The sequence below is a fragment of the Dreissena polymorpha genome, chromosome 2 (assembly GCF_020536995.1).
Source record: "Dreissena polymorpha isolate Duluth1 chromosome 2, UMN_Dpol_1.0, whole genome shotgun sequence".
NCBI lineage: Eukaryota > Metazoa > Mollusca > Bivalvia > Myida > Dreissenidae > Dreissena > Dreissena polymorpha.
The window spans coordinates 106,820,442-106,838,707 of record NC_068356.1 but is presented as its reverse complement, the minus strand read 5'-3'; the positions used below and the strand labels follow the sequence as shown (position 1 = coordinate 106,838,707).

At 37.3% G+C, this 18,266-nt stretch overlaps 3 protein-coding genes across 3 annotated transcripts in view; 2 read left to right on the top strand and 1 right to left on the bottom strand.

Moving 5' to 3' along the window:
* The window catches only part of LOC127868408 (maternal embryonic leucine zipper kinase-like), a 66,431-nt gene extending 57,469 nt beyond the window's left edge, over window positions 1–8,962 (top strand). The window contains exons 11-16 of the mRNA XM_052410176.1: window positions 884–1,211; window positions 1,471–1,591; window positions 4,819–4,981; window positions 5,163–5,266; window positions 7,023–7,196; window positions 7,696–8,962. Of these exons, the coding sequence (XP_052266136.1) occupies window positions 884–1,211; window positions 1,471–1,591; window positions 4,819–4,981; window positions 5,163–5,266; window positions 7,023–7,196; window positions 7,696–7,705 (900 nt within the window). The 3' untranslated portion in view covers window positions 7,706–8,962. The remainder of the gene's footprint in view (window positions 1–883; window positions 1,212–1,470; window positions 1,592–4,818; window positions 4,982–5,162; window positions 5,267–7,022; window positions 7,197–7,695) is intronic.
* LOC127868399 (ubiquitin conjugation factor E4 A-like) overlaps window positions 1–18,266 on the top strand; it is a 155,250-nt gene that overhangs the window by 80,492 nt on the left and 56,492 nt on the right. The window lies entirely within an intron of this gene.
* Window positions 10,627–12,652, bottom strand: LOC127868414 (uncharacterized). Its single transcript, XM_052410183.1, has one exon. The coding sequence runs from the start codon at window positions 12,639–12,641 to the stop codon at window positions 11,493–11,495; it is 1,149 nt and encodes a 382-aa protein (XP_052266143.1). The 5' UTR covers window positions 12,642–12,652; the 3' UTR covers window positions 10,627–11,492.

The window sequence follows — 18,266 nt, the reverse complement described above, 5'->3', positions numbered from 1 at the left end:
GAATTTTAATAAAATGGTCTTTAAAAAAGACCATTCTGAGAAAAAGTAAAATCATTATCACTGTCAAATTCATAGACCAATTCAGTGACAAAACTATCATGTATAGCATTTGAATTATATTAAATAATAAAGATATCAGCTTAGTTTAAAATATCAATACCTTGCAATTTGATAACTAGTAATAATCCAACAAAACGCTGTTTACGTTATTGACAATGTGTTGGAATTTCGTAAGCACCAAAAGATCACAATTTTTTTTAGAAATTTACAGCAAGTTGGTATATCCTTTGCCTTTCGCTGAAATTGTATCCAGATCTTAGGCCGAGTAATTTTGATTGCAAATAGGAACTGAGCATGTATTAATCAAGTGTTCAATATCAGCGCAACTGGTAGTGCACTTCAACTGTTAACTCCACCTTGGTTATCTGTAAAAGATCCGTGAGGCGGAGCTATGCACATGCTATTACACGATTGGTTTAGCATGTTGATCGCTAGACAGGAAGTCTTTTATCTGCGAGAAAGTGTTGTTTTATTCTTGACAGGAAGCTGCTTTCCTTTGATTACGTCAAACTGACGATAAATCCTTTGATTACGACAAACTGACGATAAATCGTCTATCAAGTTCGTCTCTTAATGGTCAACATATTTTCCATGTTTACTCTAAAGTGGTCGCTAATTTCAAGATTCAGACTTCAAATTACATGAAAATCAGTGATCGCTAGTCGCGTAAGAAAGAGACACTTTATACAATATCAAAATAGAGTGGAAAACATTGGGGGAATTCAAAGTTGTCACATAAGACAAAGGTCGCTTAATTCAAGTGGCCATTGACTGTACATGTATAAGCAGATTTATTTATTGTTATTGTTTTTTTCCCTGCCAGCCCCGAAGTCAGAGTGCAGACACTGCCAGCCGTAGTCCACCAGAGCCATCATCTGGTCCCCAGCGGCGTACTGAGACCAAGGCTGGGTCCAGGACTGAGAGACCCAAGGGACGCGCCAGGGAGAGGCTTCCCTTTTCAGATAGCAAAGACACAAACAAGGAAAACTTCCTGGTCCCTGAAACACCTATCATCAGAAATAAAACCCCACGCTCTTTGATTGCTACCAATAAAAATGCAAATACCTTAATAGAACAGAACAACCTTGAGAACAGAAAGCCCAGATCACCGCTGATGGCTAAGCAGCTTCCTATTGCCCTTGATGACACGTGTAAGTGTGACACACCTCTATCCACTGTATCCAAACCACCGGCCCAATCCATTGTTGTCTGTTAGTTACCAGATAATATTTTGCAGTCTATTGTAAGTCTACAGTCGTTTTCTAGCCTATGTGTTATGTTACTAGCCTAAACCAAATTGTCTGTTACTAGCCTATTATAGGCTATACAAATGATAAGTTTGTTCTTTGTTTTCATGTTTTCATTGTCTTGCTTGACTCCAGTCCATAATACTGTAGTATGTGATTTCAGTGTGCACCCCAGGCAAGATGCTGAATGGCTCGATGTTGAACAGCACACTGTCCCCCTCTCGCTCATATGATTCACAGCTGAACAACCTGGAGAAGGAAACACCACTGAGTGCTTCCAAAAAGTAGGCGTAGAATATTTTGTGTCTATTATAAACTAAATGAATTTATAACATGACCTACGCTCCAGGATTGAAATAACGTAATGCTCAATTTTGTTTATTACATGGGTGTTATTACACTAGTTATATAACTGTGAAATGACATCATTTTTAGCTCATCTATTTTTTGAAAAAAAATTATGAGCTATTGTCATCACCTTGGCGTCGGCGTTGGCGTCCAATTAAGTTTTGTGTTTAGGTCCACTTTTCTCAGAAAGTATCAATGCTATTGCATTCAAACTTGGTACACTTACTTACTATCATGAGGGGACTGGGCAAGCAAAGTTAGATAACTCTGGCATGCATTTTGACAGAATTATGTGTCCTTTTTATACTTAAAAAATTGAAAATTTTGGTTAAGTTTTGTGTTTAGGTCCATTTTATTCCTTAAGTGTCAAAGCTATTGCTTTCATACTTGCAACACTTATTAACTATCATAAGTGGACTGTGCAGGCAAAGTTATGTAACTCTGACTGGCATTTGGACGGAATTATGGGCCCTTTATACTTAGAAAATTGAAAATTTGGTTAAGTTTTGTGTTTTGGTCCACTTTACCCCTAAAGTATCATAGATATTGCTTTCCTACTTGGAACACTCACAAACTATCATAAGGGGACAGTAAAAGGACAAGTTGCATAACTCTGGTTGTCATTTTTACGGAATTATGGCCCTTTTTTGACTTTGTAACTTTGAATATATGGTTAAATTTTGTGTTTCGATCCACTTTACTTCTAAAGTATCAAGGCTATTGCTTTCAAACTTCAAATACTTTCATGCTATCATGAGGTTACTGTTCCTGGCAAGTTGAATTTTACCTTGACCTTTGAATGACCTTGACTCAAGGTAAAATTATTAAATTTTGCTAAAATTGCCATAACTTCTTTATTTATGATTAGATTTGATTGACACTTTGACAAAACTACTCTTACCTGACATACCACAATAGACTCCACCTAAACCATCCCCCGTGCCCCCCCCCCCGAAATTTTTCTTTGCATTTTTTTTCCGCATTTTTGGAAGATAATGTAATAAATGTCCACACCCCCACACTATACACCCCTCTTCACTCCACCTCTCCATCCTTTGTGATTTAAATTGAGAGTCCCTTCACCTTTAAAAAGCAGGGGTCATAACAGGACCAGATTGCCAATCCTGAAAACAAGCCAGGGGTCTGGCTCTGCAGGCCACCAGCGGGGTCAAGGGGCAGCGCCTTTGTCAGGGGGATAAAGGGGGGCTAAGTCCCCCGGACAAAAATTGATTTAAATCATTTTCAGACCCTTCTAGATTGCATTTCCAAGCAGTTTTAAATGCATTTTATTATAGCAAAAGAAAGATTTTTTTCCAAGAATTTACTTATATTTTTCAGCATAATATTATACTACATTAACCAAATATTTTGAAAAAAAATCAATACAGGAAAAATTGAAATAAAAAAATAATCATTAAAAAGTACAACCTTAGCCCATTATATAAACAGCACTAAATAATATCACATAAATATATATAATATTAACGATTTCCACCTAAAAACTGATGCTGTTACAAGAAAACGTAATCATAAATTATTCGTCAAGTGGCTAAATTTACCACCCCCCACACACCTGTTCACGCAAAGTAAGATTCACGGTTGTTTTCCTATGTTCCAATGTCACAGTTTATCAAATTAATCTTTTATGTAAAGAAACAATAAAAATATAAAAAAGTAATTACGTTTATAAGCTTCTAAACATAGGTTACGTGGTCAAAATTAACCTTAAAACTTGGGATTTTTTCGTTGTTACTCCATGTTTATAAATGCATTGTTGATTGGAATTCACAGGATAAATACTAATGTGTCTTGTTCTGATAAAACTGGGCATAATACATGTGCGTAAAGTGTCGTCCCAGATTAGCCTGTGCAGTCCGCACAGGCTAATCAGGGACGACACTTTCCGCCTAAACTTGATTTTCGGTAAGGAGACTACACAGGCTAATCTGGGACAACACTTTAGGCACATGAATTAAGCCCAGTTTTCTCAGAACACGACACTAATAAATTTTATGATATCAGCGCAGGAGTTATCTTCTGTAGAACCGAAATAAACCAAGAATCACTCCTTACTCCCCCCCCCCCAACAAAACTCGAATTTTTATTGATCTCAAAAGTGACCCTGGTGCCTTGAAATCCGGATTTCCGGATCAATCCGGAATATTACAACCCCTGAAAAAGAAAATAGATGAGCGGTCTGCAACCGCAAGGCGGTGCTCTTGTTTTACAAAATGACGTCATTATTCCAGCGAATTTCTTCAGTAAAACTCTTTTTCAATGTGAATAAACGGTGAAAAGAACGTATAATAAAAATAAAATGTGTTGGTCATGTTATAAATAGAATCTTAGATTCGTGGTCATTTTGTATTGAATTTATTAAACTCGTCTAAATAAAGATAAAAACCAGGCAAGCCTTGTTTTTATCTTTATTTAGATGACTTTTTAAATAAATTTAATACAAAACGACCACTTATGCAAGATCCTATATGTATACTGTTTAACAGGGGTGTCAATTGACGGGATAATTCTAGAAATCCATATTTGATCCATCCAGGATTGATTTTTGAGATCAATTTAAATCCGATAAGTTCTTTTAAGGTGTGATGTTCGCCCAGTACTGATTACATCAATGGTAATGGGGGCTATATAGGTGTCACTTGGTCGGTCGGTCTCTTTGTCCCGAAAATTTCATCCGATCACCAAACTTGGTCAGAAATTGTATCTGGATGATGTCTAGGTCAAGTTCGAATATGTGTCATGCCGGGTCAAAAACTTGGTCACGGGGCCACTTAGTGCGTTTTAAACTGTATTCTTGCAGATTTCGATATCCTTCTTCCAATTCAGATGTGAATTTGTTGTTGTTGCAACTATCGTTCAATTATTCATAATAATGATGACGATCTTTGTTTCACCAGAGGTCTAATGTCTGGTCAAAGTTTTTTATTTTGTTTTTATATTCAAATGGAATTTGATAATGAAATGTTACTCCTGTACAAATATAGGTCTTCCTATACTGTCAAGCTGTATTGATGCATTATTATTGAACATGACATGGAGTTTTTGTCATGTGAATCACTTTATATGTGCTTCATATTTCTAGAATGTACTTAACCTTTAGACCAGCACAATGTTGCATGAGTTGAAATTGTTGTGTTGGTTACAGCCGAGCAGCGTCAGTGGATGAGGAGCTGTACAAGGCCCACATGGATCTCACCCCCAGCAAGTCCAAGAAGGGCTCCGTGTTTGGTAGCCTCGAGAAAATGTTCAATATGCTTACACCGAAGAAGCAGCGGAACTCCTCGAGCGATGGGCCCAGGAAAGTCAAGGTAAGTAGTGAAACTCCTCCAGTGATACCCCATTTATGGCTTTCAGTGCCATTCAGTGTTATCTACTCTGAGTAAAGCTTCTATTAAATTTTGCTTTAGTTTTGGTCGGTTATCTGATTCTGTTATTAATTTGCTTGAATGACTTTGATCCCTGTATTTTGCATTGTTCTCTCCCATATAGGCTCTTCACAATGTGTTCCGGACCAATAAGACTAATGCTGACCTTGCTCTGGCCAGTTTGAAGTCCACAGTGGAAAAGAAGTTCATTCCTTACAAACAGAGCGAGTAAGTCGTGCAACCACTTGGTCACATGTAATGGATCTAATATCTCAGCATTTTTAAACAATGTTAGCCTTTTGTCTCTTATATGTATGCATTATGGCAGTATTATTTTTAGCTTGACGAAAAGCAAAGACAAACTATTTTATTTCCCTACTCACGATGGCATTGGTTTAATGTTTGGTAAGCTAGCTCTCAGGAATGGCTCGAGGGATTACATTCAAACTTACAACCACTCAAGTTCTCCATAACAAAGTGGGTAATTGAAATGAAACTTCATACATTTATAAATAGATTTAGCTTTTGATTGCACCAAGGGTGGTTGAGGACAAGGTCAATATCATGGTTATTATCCCCCCAACCCAGGGAGGAGGGATATGGAATTGGCGTTGTCCTTTGGTTTTTGTGTCACAACATTTTGAAAATTGGCGGGAGATATAAATTCAACAAATTTGCTTGTTAATGTAGATGCATGGTTTTTGCTTAATAACTCAAGAATACATTTGTAATTTTAAATTTAAATTTACCTATGGATAATGAAACTAAATATAAATACCTAATATCCATCAGTGTTCTCCAGAAAATGTGAGAAGCCAGTTTTGTTTTTTTAAGTAGCCTGCGACGAAGCAATAAAACAGTTGTATTTGCAACATTTCAATTGATATTTTTGGGAAAGTAGCTGGTATCTAGATTGAATGTTACCAGTGAAATTGCCGGCTTCCGGTGCTTCTGGAGAACACTGATCCATTCCTTGTTAGTGGCATGCATGAGGTCAATGTAACATCACTTTTACTTAAAATGGAGAACATAATTTCCAGTTATTAACTCAAAAACAAAGTGTTTTTGTCACTGTTTCTTAATATAGATAAAATGGTTATCTTTAAATAACTCAATAACAAATTGAAACTGCGTACATTAATGCCTTGTATCCTATGTAAACTGCGTACATTAATGCCTTGTATCCTATGTAAACTGCGTACATTAATGCCTTGTATCCAGAAGATATAGCTTGGGATTGCACATGAGGTGTGCTGTAAAGTTCAAAATCACTCTTAGATTATATCTTGGGAATTAATTGAGCTATAGTGATGCAAGCATATATCTATTGTAAAACAACATTATTTTTCTTTGGATGTGATGCACATTGGGTCAAGGTCATTGTTAGTAAATATAGAAAAATGGTTTCTACTAAAATTAAGGTTTCTACTAAAAATTAAGGTTAATGTATCTCGTAGGATATTTTGCAAATTATAAAAATTCTAAATTACTTGTTATCTAAAATAACTTTTAAAAAAACCAACAACAGTTTTGTTTAGAAAAAAGGACCCAAAACTCTTGACAAGAACTATTATGTCCAGCGCTCTGTCCTGTTCAAATGTATTGTCAATTAACTTGTTTGTCTTTTCAATCCTGTTTTTCAACCTCATATTTGTATGGCTGTTACATTTCTAGAACTAATGGTGATAGTCTGCTACATACAACTGTCAAATATTGAACATTTGGATAAAACCAGTCATTGTCATGGGTGCTAGTAAATGATGTAAAACTCATTAGTGTTCAAAAACTGGATGATCCACTTAATAGGAAACATACTGAGCTTAGGTTTGTTGTTATAAGCAATCAGAAAATAGTCGTTAGTCATTTTAAGTAAAATGATGTTTTGAATATCTGAGATAGTGAATTAAGCCATATCTGATATCATAAAAATATCTCCATATATTTGATGATGAATAACTAGATGATTATAACTGTGTGTGTCCAGTTACACGCTGCGGTGCACTGTGATGGATGACTGGGGTCGGGTGAAGCTTGCCTTCGACCTGGAGGTATGCTCCATACCAAAGATGAGCTTCGTAGGCGTGGCTAGAAAACGAGTGAAAGGAGACACCTGGCACTACAAGAAACTCTGTGAAGATATCCTCAATACAGCAAAACTGTGAGTAACAACCAATGGATTGAAAAGTCTCTAGTTTAATTAAAAAAGCAAATATAGACGAAACTTTAATTCCAATTTTTTTGTTAGCTCACTAGAGCGCAAGGTGAACTATTGTGATCAGTCGATGTTCCTCATTGTGTGTCATTAAGTTTTAACTCATTTCCATGAGGTCACAATTTCGACCAAATCTTATAAAAAAAACACTGGGTCTAATCCCAGCAAACCATAAAAACACTATTTACTGCCTCATGTGTGGCCTAATTACAATGCATTTTGTTCTGAATGTTTATCTTTACCATACCTAGGACAAGTATAAAAATCTTATGGCACATGAAGTCAAAAAATAAGTCATGCTTGTACCTTGAATCCAGGTGAACGCTTAAGGGACATCATGGATCTCTTGTCATGAACTATTGCTCTTATCAATGCTATCATAGTCTGAATAAGTCATTTTTAAAAAAAGACAGTAAAAAATTGAAATAAAACTGCTATTTTTCAGGTTGTGCTGAAACACAGAAATTCTTCAACGGACACATTTTATTCACACACATGGCTGTGGCCACATGCTCGTGGAACTTCTTAATCATAAATGATTTGTGATCAAAAGTGTAAACTAGAGTGTAAACACATGGTGCCACGCAATGTTTGTGCCATAGGCTTGACTTCTGACCACTCTTGGTGCACATGTTCTTGAAGCCAGTGCAAATGGGTCACTCAAGATGGCTGCTAGTGGAAATCTGGTAACAGTTGGTGAGCTGTAGGTGATTTCATCAATTTCAATTTGTCATAGACACATTTTTAGCGAGGCTGTTTTCGGAAAAAAACCGAGCTATTGTCATAGCCTGCTCGCCGTCCGCCGGCGTCATGCTAAAACCTTAACGTTGCCTCTAAAATAAAAGTGCTTCCACCTACAACTTTGAAACTTCATATGTAGATGCACCTTGATGAGTTCTACACGCCACACCCATTTTGGGTCACTAGGCAAAGGTCAATGTGACCTCTAAAAAAAAAAAAAAAATCTGACAAGCTTTCGCAGCCGAGCGTGGCACCTGTTATGCAGTGCTCTTGTTCATTGGAAGTAATAACATTATTCAATCCATGTGTACATGCTGGCATCCAGCAGTGTTACCCAATGTTATCATGTGGTGTTATATGTTCTGATATATACAACTGTGAAAATGTGTATGAATATAGTGTGCATATAATACTAGTAAAAATACATTTCCTTACTTATACCATTGCTTATTTATTCCATGGGCGCTGCATAAGATTGCTTCAGAACTATAAATAGACGTCTTTGGACAACATATCCTAATAAATTTAAATAATTCCACACATCTGATCGATGGGTGGTCCTCTTCCAAAGCTGGTCAATGGGTTCTGCTCTGATGCATGGAAAGTGTCTGGTATTGGTAGGGTTTTGATGTGTGTTGTGTCAAAAAGCACTGATTGGATTTTTAAATTAGTTTAAAAGAAGGTTACTTAGGTGGGCTCTACCTTAGTTGCTCAAGAAAAAAGTGGATCAAGGAGATGTTCTCCCCATATACTGCTTTAATATGTACTATTGTGTGCCTATACCTGCACATAGCACATCTTGTATGTTGCTGAATGTGTTTTACTTCAAATGTGAAATGAACCTGTTGTGTTTAAAGGTTTCATTCTTACCTGTTGTGTTTAAAGGTTTCATTCTGACTGATGGAATGTAAAAACTGAACTTACAAGTGTGTACTTATTCTTACAAGTGTATATATATAATTCTGCATGTATCATGTTTTTAACTGCACATATATTGTACTTTTTATATTGAATTTGTTAATTTTGAGCTTGTATGAATACATTTATGCTGCTTGTAAAATATCAATTCCCTTTTTATTTATGAACAATTTACAATAAAAGCATTCATAAATGTATAAAGATGTTTCTCAGCAACTGAAATCCAATTGTTAGACTGATGGTTTGGGTCTCTGTTCCCAAAAAACAAATAGTAGAGAGGACATTATGCACCAACAAAATATAGGACATTTAAGTATTGCGCTTGTCTGCAAAACAATCATCAATGTTCGGCCTGCATTCTGATCCTTTATCAGGCCCTGATGGACCATAGCATGCACATGAGTTTAAGGTACATAGATTGTTAAAGACTTGACCTGATACCTATTTAATGAACACACTCCACCTAGATTTAAGCATAGCCTTGGTATTGTCAACCTAACCATTCTGACTATGTCTCATCGAGATCGAGTCAATAAGGCTTCTTGAGTGGTAACAAGACTCTTTTTTTTTCTTTTTTTTGTGACTTAGTTTTTGGACACAGTTGACCCAGATTTTAATTTTATCAAGATTTTGTCAAGGTTAACAATATGACCAAGTTTATAAAGATAAAAGAGTCATTAATCTGGCTTATCAATTGATAAAAAAGCTTGTCTCAAAACGACCTGGTGACCAAGTTTTTGGACACACATGACCCAACTTTGAACTGGACACATTCTGAACCTGTCATAATCGTAAATGAGGCTTCTAGAATTGTAACATAGATTTTCTAACATGTGACCTAGTGACCTTATTTGGAGTGACATTAAAATGTAGCATATTTATTGCAAAAAGAAAAATAATGAAGTTTCATCTGTGTCATTAATGTGTCTTCTTGATTTGTGACACATATTGTTACGCTCCGTTAGTGCGCTCCTTATCATTGGTGGTTAATGTTTAACTCAAAGTCCGATTCAACTTCAAACAACTTTTATTCAGTTTCCACGAATAACTCAACAAAATGTTATATTTCCAACAACAAAATGACCTGCAACCTTTATTAAGGTTTTACAATACTTTCAATCTTGCGACGGTAAACTGCGCGTCAAAATAGATATTTTTGACAATGGACATTACACTCGTAAACGGGACCTCGTCGAATTTAAGGAACAATGACACTTGCCAACGATCATAACCAAAATAGATTGAATACTTTAAATAATGCTCAAGTTTAATGAAATATGTTAAATGTTCGCTATATTATCTGCTTACAAAGGTATTACTGTTATTATAAGTTACTTAAATTACTCACGAAAAGAAAAAGTACTTTTTAAGAAAAAAATTGGCGTGGATGTTGCCTGCCTTAAGGTTTTGACTAGAATGAATCTTGTGACCAAATTTGGTCACTTTATATAGCCGCGGCGTTCCGCTTGTGACCAGAAATTGGTCACTGTGACCAGAAGTTGGTCACTGTGACCAAATATTGGTCACAGTGTGACCAAAAACGGGTCACAATAACTGCCGTGACCAATTATGGAACGCTCGCACGCTTAACACTTATAAATAATAAAATAGACTTTAAATGACAAAACAATTTAAAACAGACTATATGAACTAAATAATGACCTTACGTCTGCTAAAAATAGTGCAGCTTTCTTACCTAAAGCTTAATAATAGCGCCGGTGAGATTTATGTTTACACCGCTGTGTGTTGCTATGCAAAAATTACCCACAAGTCGACATTCCAAGATGGCGGACAGTGGAAAAATCACATGCCGATTTCTACTGAACATTACAAATAACAATACAAATAATGAAGATATTCGTATAACATGCATGGATTAGCAAAATATGTGTACTCAACTTTCACGGAGAGTTATTTTAAGCTATAAACATTCAGTGTTAAACATAGATAATTGAAGTAAAAGTGTGTTTACGAGCGGACCGTTTTCAAGTCAACTTTACAAGAAAGAACAGTGGCAGGATTCTTGGTCAAAAATGGTAAATTACAAACATGGTTTGATTTATATGTTAGTGGGTCTGTGTATTATCAGATTCATATGCATATTCTACTTATTATGTTTGTAAAAACACCAGACCAACCGAATGTCACTGTACACACAAGTATTTAAAAGGTAAACAATTTTTGTACTTAAAACCAGCTCACTACATTACCCCCCACAAATTTTGGCTAAACTCCTGTAGCCAATACACATTTAAATAAAATTCCACTAAAATGTCATGTTCCAGAATATCCATGTATAACTGTCCATATCGAGCTTCCGTAGAATTAATGTTATAAGATAACCGTACACATTTAAAGAAGGCATCCTAATTAATTTAATACTACAAAATTCAACAACGCGCACTGTTTTAATAATTTTCTTGCATTAATAGCACTGCCATTCTGTTAAATACACACAATATTTAAGTGAACAAAAATATTAGTTAACTGATAGTGGGATGTTCACTTGAAGTCAAGTATTTGTCATCAATGCGCTCCCATAGACTGTTTTAATTGTTTAATATGTTCTGTACACCATGACATTTAAATCTGTTCAGTGCGACTGTGTAGTTGCAACTCCCTGTAAGGTTCCCTAGAACATCTAAAACGAAAGGTCCTCTTCACTGGATCGCCTACTGGTTGCCCTAGAGGTTCCACGTTCTCTGACGCTGATCTCTCATACAGCAGTAGTGGATGGTCTGGTGGTTCCGTCATAACAACATCATCTATAGCCTCATTCGCCCTCCTCGCCGCAACTTCCAATGTATCACGTACCGATGACTTTACCGCGTCGTTATGATTGCCGCTTGTCTCGCCCGTAACACTTTGTTTGCATTCGTAATCTCGCCCAATATGCGAACAGGCTTTCGTTCCCCTCAAGGGTCGACCGCTACAACACAACCCAGATGTGTGTCTCATCTTTGTAGCTTCCGTCATCTTCACTCGTCGCTGTGTATCCCTCGACTCGATCGCAGTGCATCCAGCACTCTGCTCACTACTGTCCTTGTTCAAAATGCAAGCTTCATCAGAAACTGTGTTTTGTCCACATGGTTTAGCTGCCTTTTCTATTACATTTACTCTTTTGGCTGATCCACACTTCATGCCTGGTATCTCAATGCCATTCAACACCATAACGTTCCGGCTAAACAAAATGTCCACTGACTCATCACCTAGTACATCATAACCAATCAACGCGTCATCCTTAATATCTGCCACAACCGCCTCACGCTCCAACGTGATTGGTCCTATCCTGAGTTTAAACCAGCCCGTACCTAACTCCGTTATAGGTAACCCATTGGCTCCCATTAAACTCACAGACCTATTTAAGGCTGGTTTCTCCTGCATGCTCATCTTGTTATAAATATTCTGGGATACCACGGATATTGTCGCCCCTGTGTCCACAGTAAACGCAACTGGTATGTCCCCGACATACCCCTCGACATAAAGCCCCTGGCTACGCCGATTTACATAGGACACCCCTTTGGCGAAATGTACTTCTCGGTATTCATCAGTGATTCGCGCTTTAGGTGGATTTTGATATTCTGCTGATAATGATTCAGTGTTCGTATGGCCTTCAGATTTATTTTCTAATTGGACCACTCTTTGGCCGCAAGAGTCGGTCCTTGCACATTTAAATGGTGATCTGATGCGACAATGAGGTTTTCTGAGCAGCCATCTGGTGTACCTGGACATTCCCTTGCATAATGCCCTTGCTTATGGCATCGGAAACATTCTACGTTTCGTCTTCCGTTACCCGACCATCTACTGGACCCATTCTGTCGCTCTAACTTTTCAATTCTGCTCAGCAGCTCCTTGATATCATTGTTATTTGTTTCATCGGTTTCAGCTTCCATCTGCTTTCTCGCCCCCTCACTCGATCCTTTAGGTGTCCATGTCACATTAGTCCTTTTCGCTGCTGCACCCTCTCCTTCAGCATCTCGAGACGACCGGAAGTCGCGATCACCTGAATAGCTTGCAGTTACTCTCCGAGCATTGTGTTTGTCCCTCCGTTCACCCTTACCGGACTTCCGTATCTGGATGTAATTTACGGCGTAATAGACCGCCTCGTCAATGTTCCTTGGGTCCTTATTGAACTCAATTTCAAATTTGAGCTCCTCGTCACTCAGGCCGTCGAGAAACCTTCTTACCAAGTCCTCGTCTCTGGTACGCCGGTCTCTGTAGCTGTGCGCCTTGTCATAGAGACGCTTGAGATCGGCCGCATATTCCTCCAAACTTTCACCATGTCGCTGGGACCTTCTGCTGAACTTGGCGGCGAACGCACCTGGTGTCTCAATTACCCTGAACCGGCTATTAATTTCAGCAATTAGCTCGTGGTAATTGTTGATGATATGCGGCGATAGCTGCGTGAACACAAATTGGGCTGCAGCACCTTCTAATCTGGGAAGCAGTTGGTTCAGCCTCTCGTCTTCGCTCCAGTGGAACCTGCTCGCAATAATTTCGAATTGTGCAATCCAGGTAGCCCACTCTTCCTTTCCGGAGTATGCCGGCAGTTTTACTGGAAGCGGTTTAGCAACAAGTGGAGTAGCGAACCTAACCCCGTATGGTTCCATGTCGTTCGCATACCTCACTTCCGGACCGTAACGCGCACTGTCCCTTGTTTGACCGGCTTGTCTGCGATCGTAGTTAAGTATAACCTCGTCCAGTTCACGCCGTTCACCGTCGTATCGATGGACATATGAACCCCTTTCTTCTGCACCGGTACCATCCTGGTACCTAGGCACACTGCAACGCCCGTGGGAGGTTATATTTTCGTACACCTGCCGACTCCCGTCTCTGTATTCTCTCCCTTGCAGAGGCCCTGCTACTCCGTTCCGCGTATAAGTAGCCGACCCCGACTCAACAGCGCTTGCCCCAGTGCTCTTGTCCTTGTTATTGTTTGTGTCCATGCACATAGCGGTACTACTTGTTTGGCGATCTTGTTTCAAATTGTTCAACTCCCGAACAACATCTTTGAGCACAGTTGCGATACTCGCCAACTGCGTTTGGATCACCGAACCCTCGGTCGATTGGCCAACGTCGGCGGTACTGTCCACGTCGTCGTCCCGCTCCCTTTCGTGGCTTGCCTGTACGTCGCTGTCTTCCTCCTCATTTTCAGTCCGTCGTTGAAAACTTATTTCGCTATCGACTCGATTTGGGGAAAGCATGTTTAGTAATGTTTATTACTTTTCTCGCTTAATATAATTTTCAGTTAATGTGTGTTTGGAAATACATTCTATTTTATTTATTTAATGTGTATGTCAACTCTAGTGTAGTTTATTATTTATTTTCTGTTAGATGTGCTAAATATCTCGTTTATAAATAATTCGGTAGCGTAAATATCAAGCGTTAGTTTATTGCGGTTTTAGTTTACATTAACACCAAATGTTTATTCTGCGTATTGTTCATTTCACTAGACCAGCATATAACAGCTGATCTCACCGCCGTCACCATAAATTATGTTACGCTCCGTTAGTGCGCTCCTTATCATTGGTGGTTAATGTTTAACTCAAAGTCCGATTCAACTTCAAACAACTTTTATTCAGTTTCCACGAATAACTCAACAAAATGTTATATTTCCAACAACAAAATGACCTGCAACCTTTATTAAGGTTTTACAATACTTTCAATCTTGCGACGGTAAACTGCGCGTCAAAATAGATATTTTTGACAATGGACATTACACTCGTAAACGGGACCTCGTCGAATTTAAGGAACAATGACACTTGCCAACGATCATAACCAAAATAGATTGAATACTTTAAATAATGCTCAAGTTTAATGAAATATGTTAAATGTTCGCTATATTATCTGCTTACAAAGGTATTACTGTTATTATAAGTTACTTAAATTACTCACGAAAAGAAAAAGTACTTTTTAAGAAAAAAATTGGCGTGGATGTTGCCTGCCTTAAGGTTTTGACTAGAATGAATCTTGTGACCAAATTTGGTCACTTTATATAGCCGCGGCGTTCCGCTTGTGACCAGAAATTGGTCACTGTGACCAGAAGTTGGTCACTGTGACCAAATATTGGTCACAGTGTGACCAAAAACGGGTCACAATAACTGCCGTGACCAATTATGGAACGCTCGCACGCTTAACACTTATAAATAATAAAATAGACTTTAAATGACAAAACAATTTAAAACAGACTATATGAACTAAATAATGACCTTACGTCTGCTAAAAATAGTGCAGCTTTCTTACCTAAAGCTTAATAATAGCGCCGGTGAGATTTATGTTTACACCGCTGTGTGTTGCTATGCAAAAATTACCCACAAGTCGACATTCCAAGATGGCGGACAGTGGAAAAATCACATGCCGATTTCTACTGAACATTACAAATAACAATACAAATAATGAAGATATTCGTATAACATGCATGGATTAGCAAAATATGTGTACTCAACTTTCACGGAGAGTTATTTTAAGCTATAAACATTCAGTGTTAAACATAGATAATTGAAGTAAAAGTGTGTTTACGAGCGGACCGTTTTCAAGTCAACTTTACAAGAAAGAACAGTGGCAGGATTCTTGGTCAAAAATGGTAAATTACAAACATGGTTTGATTTATATGTTAGTGGGTCTGTGTATTATCAGATTCATATGCATATTCTACTTATTATGTTTGTAAAAACACCAGACCAACCGAATGTCACTGTACACACAAGTATTTAAAAGGTAAACAATTTTTGTACTTAAAACCAGCTCACTACAATATCTTGATTTTTGACACATCTCTTGTTCAAAGATTTTACAAGGTGAGCTAGTTTTTGACCACATAAGCAAGATTCAAACCTGGTCTAGGTATTGTCAACATAAACAACTTTATCGAAACTGTCATATTAAAATGTTGTTCTAGAGTTGAATAGTCACTTTGTTTTCTCCAGAGTTCTTAAAGTATCATCCACAAACAAATTCATGATAGAAGCCCCTTTGACCACAAAATACAAAGCACCTTGAATTACATGTATGCCTATTTGCATGATTGAAGGTCAAAAACATTCTCAACATATCAAGCTGAATATAAGTGTATGTTACAAGCCCCTGGGTTTTGATGTGACTTCAAAATGGATAGGCATCATCTGTCATTGCAGGTTGTGAGAAATGTTGCTTAGAAAGTACTACCAGGGGTGTGATTTTTCCGCGGATTTCCGCGGATCGGGTTGTCCCGGATGTCACTTCTGAGATTTGCGTAAATTCGTTTTAAAAAATGTGGGGGAGAGGGGCTACCACCGATTCCGCGGACGTATTTCATAAGCGGTCCAAAATATCCGCGGCCCGCGAAATCTCTCCGCATTTTACACTGGTAGATTCCGCCTAAGCATTTTTAAAACGAGCCATATAATTGGCTGTCGTTTCCCAATCTTCCAATTAAAATTGTGTTCTTAAAATGCGCTCTGTAATTTGTTTGCAAATGGCGCCGTTGTGAAGAGAAAATTAAGATTATTGAAATAACAAATAGCAATCGAATAAACGACTGACATCACCTAGTCTGATAGGAATAATGAAATGTGTTTGTCAAAAAAAAGACTACGTTTTAGATACAAGCAACACATATTTTGTTAAGAAATGTGCCCACTGAATTTGTGTCACGGAAACCAGTGTTTGCAAATTGGAGTGTAGTCTACTCACAAAGTAAAACAATTTAGAGAGTATCGTTCGAACATGGAAATAGACAAACATGATTTGATTTTTATATGTCTGTGGGTCTGTGTATAATCAGATTCATATGCATATTCTGCTTTATTATGTTTGTCACGCTGTTCAGTTAACTGAAATAGCTTTGAACTGAGTGAAGATGTGAAATGCAAGATATTGAAAGGTAAACAAATTAAATATATTAATTTAACTCAATTAATACATCATTAACACCAGAAGAACACTCAAGTGTGTTTGTTTATATTTAGTCTATTAACTGTCATTCAATACATTGAAAAACTGCTGCTATTGATCACAATAAATACTGTTTACTTTGCATCCTCAGTATGTTAAATGTGAAGTTCAACAGGTTTTTATAAAGAAATATTGTTATGAAGTTCAAAAAGTTGTTTATTTTAATGTCTGTTTTTATGTTTGTCATTGCGTTATGCGCGCCATTTGCGTAGTCAAAATCAGTCAACAGAATTTTCCTCCCCTCTGACTTTGCCTCAATCACACCCCTGACTACGCCTTTTAACGGTTCGATCCTTTATTTACTCTATTTAAATCAGAACAATTACAATGACGTTGATGGCCGACATTAACGCGTAAAGTCATGACGTTACATATTCTCAACACAGGTCAACAACATACCAATTTGCATATCTGTAGGTCAAACAAACTCTTGTATTATATTGTGCAGATGCAGACTGGATGATATGGTACAAAGCTATTTATTTAATGCTATGCAGTGAATGCATGAAGACTTCTAATAATATCAGTGTAAAATATTGCCAGAAACTGAATGATTTTATTTAATTAATATAAAATAATATAATCAAGCGGAAAAAAACAACACGCAGCTAGGTAAAAACTATGTTTTGTATACAGCATAGAGCATTTGTTTTAAATCATATTACATTATATTAATGTGCATGCAAATCTTCTCAATTATTACAGAGGGGGTAATAACGTGAGTCAAGATGGCAACCTCCATGCCAAGGCAGATATTTTTCGCCATTTTATACCCTTTATTACTTGTATTATGTTTTGAATGCCGCTCACTTTCCAGCCATATCAGCAAGAAAGTTACTAGCGTTTCTTTTGTATAAATATTGGCTCTATATCTAGATTTTGCTAGCTGCTAAAGTTCTTAGCAGAAAGACCAAATTACAGCACCACTTAGGAAATTTGCAGGGAATAAAGATGAGATATAAATCAAATTTAATACCAAATCACCTTTTTACTGATATGGCTGGAAAGTGAGCCTCATTAAAAAATTAAACCATTTTTGATAGTAAAAAAGGATATAAAATGGCGAAAAATAACTGTCTTGGCATGGACGTCACCATCTTGACTACCACAAGATTACCCACTCTGTAATTAGTTGCAATTTACAGGAGCATGAAATAAAGTTAGTTGATTTCAGTGTTAGATCGTATTTGCATTTGATTGGTTTGCATTCATGAAAAATGTTTTTTATGACCAGTCATGAAATGATAAAGGATTTTGACTCTCAAATGCACAAATATCCACGATATACTTCCCACTCCTTCAAGGAGGGAAACATATAGAAATAATACGGCACGTCAAGAATGAAACTAAAGCATTTTTCATCAAGAAGTTGATTTTATTTCTCCTGTCAGCTGATTTCTTTTGGTTGGATATAAAACTAGAGCT